A 9,566-nucleotide genomic window follows, 5' to 3' on the forward strand; every position below is an offset into this window, starting at 1 on the left:
ATATATTATATTATAAGATATAACTACTATATAATATATTTTAATTATATTATAATATTTAAGGGTAATTATGGAAAAAAAATAAAAATAAAAAAAACTTAGAATGGTCATTCCTCCCGGATGAGGAAGGAATGATTATTCACCCAAAATGGGGGTGAATAGCTATTTCTTTTGAATGATCATTCTTTTCTTATCAATCCAACTAAACATCAAATTAGAATTTCATTCCATTCTATTACATTCCTTTACACCCAACAAGCACACCCTTAGTTATTTGGTTTTTTTTTTTTTTTTGTCCTTTGTGACGTTTAATTTTTAAGCTATGTTTGGTAAGAAGAAAGACAATACTAAAGAAAGAAAAACATATAATCAAGCTGAGAAAAAAAATTAAAAAAATTAATAATAAGGCCTTTCTCTTATCTCTTTGGAGAAGGATTAAAATCACGAGACTTTTTTTAGTGTTCTCTCTTTTTTAAAACACCGGTATTGTATATTTATCAGTCGTCAGATCTGTATTAAATCTGGTTAAAATCAAATCAGATTGAAAAAGTAATACAGATTCAACGACCGATAATTAAAGAATACAGATGTAAAAATTCTCTACAATCACTACTCGATATATTCTCTTCTCTTTTCTTTCATGCCAAACAACCACAGATCTAAAATCCTTCCGTAATATTTACATCCCTCTCACTCCCCCCGTAGCAAACAATTGAATGTTTTAACTTGAATTTAATTTAGTGAGAGGGAAGTTAGTAAATTACTGGCATGTGCATTATATATGACATAAATTTGTTCCTAACAAAAAAAAAAAGGAGGTTTATCTTTGCTTCGTTTTCAATACATTCTTTAAAGGAATAGGTTCTTTAACTTTGGAGCTTGGTAGTTGGTACTTGTTAACTTTGTGAAAGTTGAGAAAGACTATAAGGGCACTTTTCTAATTGTTTTATGACTTTTTTTCCATGTGTGAACTTTACACACAAACTTGATACATATATGTAGGATTTTCGTTCCCTACCTTTTCTATCCACCAACTTAAGTGACCACCTTGGTTAGATACAACACTTTATTTCATAATCTAACATTTAAAATAAAACCGCATTTGCTTAGAACGAAAGGTGAACTTAAAGTTGCATCAAACTAAAGTCGCGTAAAACAAAGATTTTTTTATGAAGGTATCGTATTATTTTACAAATCTATCGTAATTTTTACAACTTTAATGTTTAAAATTTTTACAAGTTTTAATATAAAATTCACAAATTGTCGTATTCTTTTAAAATTTATACATCTATCATGACTTACATATTTTAACGTTCAAAATTTACAAATTCCAACGTAAAATTCAAAAAAAATTTAAAAAATTAATAATAAGGCCTTTCTCTTATCTCTTTGGAGAAGGATTAAAATCACGAGACTTTTTTTAGTGTTATCTCTTTTTTAAAACACTGGTATTCTATATTTATCAGTCATCAGATCTGTATTAAATCTTGTTAAAATCAAATCAGATTGAAAAAGTAATACAGATCTAACGACCGATAAGTAAAGAATACCGATGTAAAAATTCTCTACAATCACTACTCGATATATTCTCTTCTCTTTTCTTTCATGCCAAACAACCACAGATCTAAAATCCTTCCGTAATATTTACATCCCTCTCACTCCCCCCGTAGCAAACAATTGAATGTTTTAACTTGAATTTAATTTAGTGAGAGGGAAGTTAGTAAATTACTGGCATGTGCATTATATATGACATAAATTTGTTCCTAACAAAAAAAAAAAGGAGGTTTATCTTTGCTTCGTTTTCAATACATTCTTTAAAGGAATAGGTTCTTTAACTTTGGAGCTTGGTAGTTGGTACTTGTTAACTTTGTGAAAGTTGAGAAAGACTATAAGGGCACTTTTCTAATTGTTTTATGACTTTTTTTCCATGTGTGAACTTTACACACAAACTTGATACATATATGTAGGATTTTCGTTCCCTACCTTTTCTGTCCACCAACTTAAGTGACCACCTTGATACAACACTTTATTTCATAATCTAACATTTAAAATAAAACCGCATTTGCTTAGAACGAAAGGTGAACTTAAAGTTGCATCAAACTAAAGTTGCGTAAAACAAAGATTTTTTATGAAGGTACCGTATTAGTTCACAAATCTATCGTAATTTTTACAACTTTAATGTTTAAAATTTTTACAAGTTTTAATATAAAATTCACAAATTGTCGTATTCTTTTAAAATTTATACATCTATCATGACTTACATATTTTATCGTTCAAAATTTACAAATTCCAACGTAAAATTCACAAATTATTGTATTTTGAGCACAGTACTTAGAATTTTTCTCCCGGCACCGTAAGTTCCCGTGAAACACTAGTTGAATGGACGCAATCAACATCTCACTTCTCAACAAGAAAAGCTGATCTCTAACATTTTTCTATTGACCAATACCAATCACCTAATAATGTCTTGCGCACACATATCAAGTGAACCAACTTAAAGTAAACACACAAATGGAAGAATCTCTTGACACCCCTCTTCCTGACATATTTCATCACTAAGAACCTGATACATATAATAATAGTGACAATACTCAGGAAGGTTTAAAAGTCATCACTCACTTGGAATTCAACGCATTACTTTTGGTGGGTACTAGTATTAAGGGGGTGAATAACCAGAAAAAAAAAAAAAAAAAAAAAAAAAAAAAAAAAAAAAAAAAAAGAAAGAAAGCACAAAGCAAAAGTTATGGCGTGACACTGCCAAAAGCTTCAAAAATGACAAAAGAACCACCATTGAACAGCTCACAACCTTTGACAGTTACTTCTCAGTTTTTGACAGTTTGTTCCTTTCACCATCAACAACTCACTGCCAATATATATATATATATATATATATATATGTGTATGTATATATATGTGTGTTCCTAGGTTTATTAAGTAGTTTTTTAGTGGAGGAATTCGTATCTTGATTTAAATTATTATTTATGATTTATTACAGTATTTTTTCTTATAAAAAATACACATAAATTAAAAATAATTCTAATCTCATAATTTTAATCCACGAACCAAACGTTTTCGAGCCAAAGCAATCGTCATTCTGGCCAAAAACACTATCTCAGACTTGATGGAAGCAGAGAATTTGATGGTTCTGGTATCTCCCTATTTCCCCATAATCCCTTCCATAAATCAAACCCCACCATGACTATTTGTACCAACTATTTCACATCAGCTGACATTTTTATATAAATATTTAAAAAGAACAAAAATATTTCTCATTTATAAAACCGTTTTTTCATTTACACTGAAACTCAAAAATAAATTTAAACTTAAGTTAAAATTTTATTTAAATTCATATTTTTTTTATAAAATTAAGTTTTAATGTGAGTTTAGAACTAAAATTTGAATTCAAGTTTCCTCTTCAATTTAAGTTCTTAAACTCAAACTTAAGTTAATGAACAGTATTTTTTTTATTCTTAAAAATATTATAACTTTTTCGTTTTAATTCTTATTGAGATGATTTTTTTTTCTATGCGTTCACAACGAATAGACGAATAAAACATCACCCATATACCCTATTAAAATTTTTCATCACCATTGAGTTTTTATTAAAATACTATATAAATATAAATTCAAGTTTTGACTCACCCCAACACAAACTTAAATAGATTCTCAATTCAAACTATAACTCAAAATGTGCACATCCAAACACAAACTCAAATAGAGTCTCAACTCAAACCATATTCAAATACACCTTAACTCAAATTAAGATCTGAACTCAAATCACCTTAATTCAAAAAAATATAAATGAACAAGCCCCTAGTCACTCACAAAATGGTATATCCCATTAGAATAGCTCTAACTTACTTTGAAACTCACCTCATGTAAATAACGGGATTTTAATTCTATAAGAATAAATAGGAGCGTCTAAAAAAGAACCTAACAAAAAAAAACTTAAAATATTAAGTCACCTAGTTCTTAGTGTTTACTATCAAATCTTGATTAGAAACAGTCGACCTACATATTTTTTTTTAGTTTCATGTATTTTTATCCAAATTCGATAATCAAAAAAATGACACTATCAATATTTTAACCTATTATTGAAGGAACCAAAAATTGAATATGGGTTGTTAGTAATAGACAATTTTATCATTCTTGTATATATAAAACACATATAACCTAAGGAAAAGAAAAAAAGATTGCATTACGAAATAGTATTTGAGCCTATTTTTGAAGAAATCAAAAGTAAAATATGGGTTGTACATAATGGTTGTTTTTATTAAAATTAAAAATTTTAAAAATTTAAAAAAAACTGTTGTTGCAAAATATATTACATATAACCTTAGGGGGGGAAAAGATAGTATTTGAACCAATTTCAAGGAATCAAATATAAAAGATGGGTTGTAAATAATGGATATCTTTTTCTTTTCTTTTTTTTTTTTTTTACTTTTTTTGTATATATATAATACATATAAGCTAAGGAAAAAAAAAAAGGATTGCTTTGCTAGATAGTATTTGAACCTATTTGTGAAGGACATAATTATTTTCCTTACTTTCTTTTCTCACTTTTCTCTTTTTCGGGTCCATTTTGTACCTGAGAGTTTCATGGCATGGGAAAGGGGCAACACATTTATACCAACTACTGACTAAAGGAAGCATGAAAAAGAAAGGGGCTACATTTACATTACAAACCCACAAAACCAGAAATTTAAAATAAAAAAAATAAAAGTTTGTTAGGACAGAAAATTCAAACCTATCTTTGCAGGACCAGGAATCATAGAGTAAATAAAGAATAAAGGAAAAGAGGAAAAAAGGAAAAATAATTCTTTTTTCTTATACTTTTTTTTTTCTCTCTTTTATCTATCTTGGGCCTGAGAGTTCCATGGCATAGGAATCCAAGGAATGCTCATCATCATCCTCATCCATTGTTGTTCCGAACATGCTTGAGCGTTCATGTTCACTGCAATCATGTCTCAAAGCAGTGGAAGAAGTAGTTGTAGTAAGGCGGGCTGCACTTTTGTTGTTGTTGGTGTTGTGAGGATTATGAAAGAGGTTCATGGTGGGATTAGTATTATGATTATGTGAGGCCGCCCATTTCTCGGCTAGGCCATCGCCTTCGAGCATCCGGACCACTTCTGACATCTTCGGTCGGTGGGCGGGAAGGTACTGGGTGCAGAGGAGAGCCACTTGCAGCATCTCGCCCACTTCTATCCGGTCGTAGTTGTCCCCCAGCTCCCGGTCCACCAAGAGTTCCACTTTCTTCTCTTCTTGTATCTTCTTCACCTGCCACCAACATGGACAAGTCTACTATTTCAGCATTTTATACACATGCAATAGTTATGGCTCTTGGTCTTGCAAGATATTTATCTTGGGATTGCAAATTTTGCAGAAACAATAAGCTGTTTATCCAATTATCTTTGCCAATTAAGGAAGATCAAAACAATGGCAACATATGCTACTAAATGCAGGACATAAGGAAATATTCATGGTAGGAACTACACGGTGGGATGTATGAGGGGGGCACTTTTGTGTCGTAGTGCATTATTTTAACATGGACACCCGCAGAACGGACTGTTAAAATTAATGCAAAGGTTTAAAACACTTACGTTACCGCTAGAGTAAATTTACAGTTCCTACCATATGTTTCCCATCATACAAAACATAACGGAAAGCAATTGTCCCAATGAAAGTTGAAAGTCCAATTAATAGTATAGCTAGCCTTTAGAATGAATGAAATCCCAGTTTCTAAATTCTAATAGAATTGAGGATATGTAACATATATGTTTTACTATAAATGGAGAGAAGAAACTTACCCACTCAAGCATGGCTCCCTTCTGATTCACAGTCTTGCCGAACTCCAAAGCCCTCATTCCTGTTATCAGCTCTAACAAGAGAATTCCAAACCCAAAAACATCGGTTTTCTCGGATGACTGGCCGGTGGAGAGATACTCGGGAGCAATGTGGCCGACTGTGCCACGGACAGCAGTGGTGACGTGTGAATCAGCGTGGTCAAGAAGCTTTGCAAGACCAAAATCACCAACAACTGCCTCGTGGAAGTCATCCAGAAGCACATTTGCCGCCTTAACATCTCTGTGAATGATCTTTGGATCACATTGCTCGTGTAGATAAAGGAGACCCCTTGCAGCTCCAATCGCTATCCTCTTCCTTGTGTTCCAATCCAGTGCTGGTTTTCCTGATATAGCCAAAACAAGAACAGAGGATTCATTTGGCCTTTTGGGCTGAAAATGTAGTAACAGAACACAATTTGCAAACCAAAGTGTCAATAAAAAAGGTAGAAAGTGTCAAATTAAGATTGGTGTCCCAATTCAAACAACTCTCAGGAAGAAGACCAACAACTCTTGGGAACTTGACAATTTAGTTTCAAACTTGACAATAAAAATATTATTAAGATTCCAAAAGCCTATCACTTATTTGATCACAAGATTGATTTTACTAAACTAATCAATTCAAACAAAGAAAAGAAAAGAGGACTACATCTATTAAGAACTCTTCCGAACATGGTCCAAACTAAAATTATAAATGAAGCGCGACAATTTTGTGGTTAGAGAAGCGGGGAGAAAACGGTCAAAAATAATATTTCATAAAATGGCACTAATGACTATTTGCTGCAAGACTAAAACCAACCTCTAAGCCGAGATGCCACGCTGCCATTAGACATGTAGGGGTACACCAAAAGCTTCTCATTAGGGGTAGCGCAATACCCGATTAATCGAAGCAAATTCCTATGAACCGCAAGGCTGATCATCTCTAGTTCTGTCCTAAACTGCGACTCTCCAGCTGTTCCCGTCACATCCTTCAGCCGTTTCACAGCAACCAGAGTCCCATCTCCAAGCTTTCCCTTATACACATTGCCAAAACCTCCTGCACCAAGAATGTTTTTACGCCTAAAATGGTCCGTAGCATGTTGGAGCTCCTTGAAAGTGAAGTTTCTGAGGTTGCCTAATCTTATGAGTCCCTCTTCTTGGTTATCTGTAATAGAGATAAAGATACATTTGTAAGTACCATTCTAGCAATGCTGTTAGTAAATTTGATGATTCTAGAAGTCTTCTAATAATACCGACCATTGATGTTCAAGATGGTTTGGCTCCGTTGCTTCCGCCGGTGCCAAAGAAGGATGAGAGATAGGAGTACGAGAAAGGCACAGCTGAGGCTGACCCCAAGTGCAATTGCTAGTTTCTTGGAGTCATGTTTTCCTTTATTTGTTAACGGTCAAAGAAAAAGTGAGAATATCAAATTTTACATTGAAAAGAGAAGAATAAAGGATTGGACAGTTACCCGGAGACGAATCTAGAGAGAATGAAAGAGGTATCGGAGTTATTGATCCAGAGCATCCATCAATGGAGCTACTTCCACAGATCAGTGGATTTCCCACAATACTAGAAAACAACAGACAATGATTACAATATCAGTATGTTAAAACAATTAACACTGATCACATGTACACACAGACACACACATGTATGTGTGTATATATATATATATATAGAGAGAGAGAGAGAGAGAGAAAGGGATACTTCATACTTGAACGTTCTAGCTGGAAATTTAGGCACAGGGCCACTGAGATTGTTGTAAGATAAGTCCCTGAATAAGTCAGAATCATTAAAAAAAATAAAAAAAGAACCCATTTGTCAGATTTTGAGCACAAAAGAATAGAAAGTTATCAAATTATTGCAGGTTTGTTTCAGTGTTCAAGGCCACCAAGAAGAAGCAAACAAAACAAACAAACTAGTAAGGAAGAGAAACCCGAGAAAAAACCAAAAGCCATAAATACTCACAAGAAAGCAAGCTGACGGATTTTGGATAGGGAAACAGGAAAAGCCCCAGACAAGCTATTGTTGTTCAGCCTCCTAGTCTCATTACAAGACAAACAAGACAAAACCCAGTTAACATTTTTAATAACATATAGTAATAGTAATAATATTCACTTGGTTGCTTCCAAAAATAAAAAAGAGAGAATTCCCATAAAAAGAAAACAAATAATAGCTTCTGTTCAATTTTTCTCTTCTTTCTTAGTCACCAAACAGTCAAATAATCATCAAATAAAAACAAATTAAAGCAAAAAAGAAAAGACTCACAAGTATAGGAGGCTAGTAAGCTGACCCAATGAGTCCGGAACAACACCAGAGAATCTGTTGTTGGAGAGATCCAAAGTCTGAAGCTTGGGAAGCGTGCCTAGCTCTGGGGGGATTTTTCCAGAAATGTTGTTGTTTTGCAATAACCTTCAAACAACAAACAACAAAATTGTATTCTTATTTGGCACAATCAGAAACAACCTTGTAACATATGAAAAACACTTCTTTCCAGTTCTTGAAGAGTTCAAAAGCAAATCATAGTCAAAAACAGCTAATTTCTCTTCTCTCTTTAGTCTTTACGTTCCTTGAACCGCAAACTACAAGAAAAATTAAGATAAAAGGAGAAAAAAAAGGAAGAAATGGGGTTTTCGAAATTTCATTATGTAGTTGAATACGCTTGGTTTTTCAGTTTTCTCATTACTTTTCCAGTTCTCGAGACTTCAAAAACAAAAACAAAAAAACAAAAAAAAAAAAAAAGAAGTTGAAAAGCCAGAACAAGGTAAAGCAAAAACTCAAATGGTTCTCTTTTTCTATTTTCTTTTTTTTTTTTCACTTACACTTGACGAAGATTTGTGAGGTTTCTGATTGCTCCGGAGAGAGTTCCTGAGAGAGCCTGGCTCGGAGCTCCCCTGAAAACAAAAGCACAGAACGCCATCTTTACTTCTACTTAAAAGTTTTTGAATAAAAATCACAAATAATAAAAACTCAAAAAAAAAAGAAATAAAAATAACAAAAAGAAACTTACAAGCCAATAACGAAATTTTCAGGAGAGCAAGTAATCATAGCCCAGCTACATGGGTCAACAGAGTCTCTATCCCAGTTGCTCAACGCCCCATGTGGATCATGCAAATCGTCTCTCATTATCATCAAAGCCTCAACTGAAACAAAACCCACCAAAAACATGTTCAAAAAAAAAAGTTGATCGCAAAAAAAAAAACCATGAAAATCATACGAAAATAATTGTATTACATTATAATATGAGTTTACCTTCATGGTTACGAGGTTCGTAGGAAGAAGAGAGAGAGACAGAGGAGAGAAATAAGAGGAAGAGAGAGAGGTTAAGCTTGAGCTTGAGAGCCATGGCTGCTAAGCTAAGGAATGAAGAAGGACATGTTTAACAACAACACAAAAAGGCATGAACTAATACAAAAATATAACTCCCTTCTCTCTCTCTCTCTCTCTCTCTCTCTCTCTCTCTCTCTCTCTCTCTCTGCTTTTCTTGGTTCTTTCGGTCACAGCCTCTCTTTTTTTTCAGTCACAACCCTTCTGCTTTTCCAAATTATTATATTATTATAATCTGTTTATTAAAAAAAATGAAAAGAAAAGAGAAATGGAGCAAAAGGAAGAATAGAGACAGGCCGTGTTTGAGAGAGTGTAGTCTAGAGAGAGAAAGGGAGGAGAGAGAGAGAATCAGGTGGGGCTGATACGAGTTGTCAGGAGAGAGAGAGAGAGAGAGAGAGAGAGGAGGTGGGGGGGGTT

At 33.3% G+C, this 9,566-nt stretch overlaps 1 protein-coding gene across 1 annotated transcript; it reads right to left on the bottom strand.

Annotated features, from left to right (window-relative positions):
• Positions 1–4,499: 4,499 nt before the first annotated feature.
• Positions 4,500–9,251, bottom strand: LOC21385723 (probable LRR receptor-like serine/threonine-protein kinase At2g23950). The gene is made up of 11 exons (XM_010110063.2): positions 9,075–9,251; positions 8,833–8,965; positions 8,645–8,716; positions 8,091–8,234; positions 7,791–7,862; positions 7,537–7,596; positions 7,291–7,391; positions 7,077–7,208; positions 6,640–6,984; positions 5,808–6,187; positions 4,500–5,277 (listed from the first exon to the last, which is right to left on the bottom strand). Exons 1-11 carry the CDS (start codon positions 9,166–9,168, stop codon positions 4,855–4,857), a joined length of 1,956 nt encoding a protein of 651 aa, XP_010108365.1. The 5' UTR covers positions 9,169–9,251; the 3' UTR covers positions 4,500–4,854.
• Between the last annotated feature and the right edge of the window lie 315 nt (positions 9,252–9,566).

The sequence above is a fragment of the Morus notabilis genome, unplaced genomic scaffold (assembly GCF_000414095.1).
Source record: "Morus notabilis unplaced genomic scaffold, ASM41409v2 Scaffold1431, whole genome shotgun sequence".
NCBI lineage: Eukaryota > Viridiplantae > Streptophyta > Magnoliopsida > Rosales > Moraceae > Morus > Morus notabilis.

Bases quoted from the DNA above. Each gene is read 5' to 3' on its own strand.
- LOC21385723 (XM_010110063.2), bottom strand. From the start codon at position 9,168: ATGGCTCTCAAGCTCAAGCTTAACCTCTCTCTCTTCCTCTTATTTCTC. The intron at 8,717-8,832 runs GTAAGTTTCTTT...TTTTGTTTTCAG, and splicing joins GAAAATTTCGTTATTGGCTT to GGGAGCTCCGAGCCAGGCTC. The intron at 7,209-7,290 runs GTAACTGTCCAA...TAACAAATAAAG, and splicing joins CTCTCTAGATTCGTCTCCGG to GAAAACATGACTCCAAGAAA.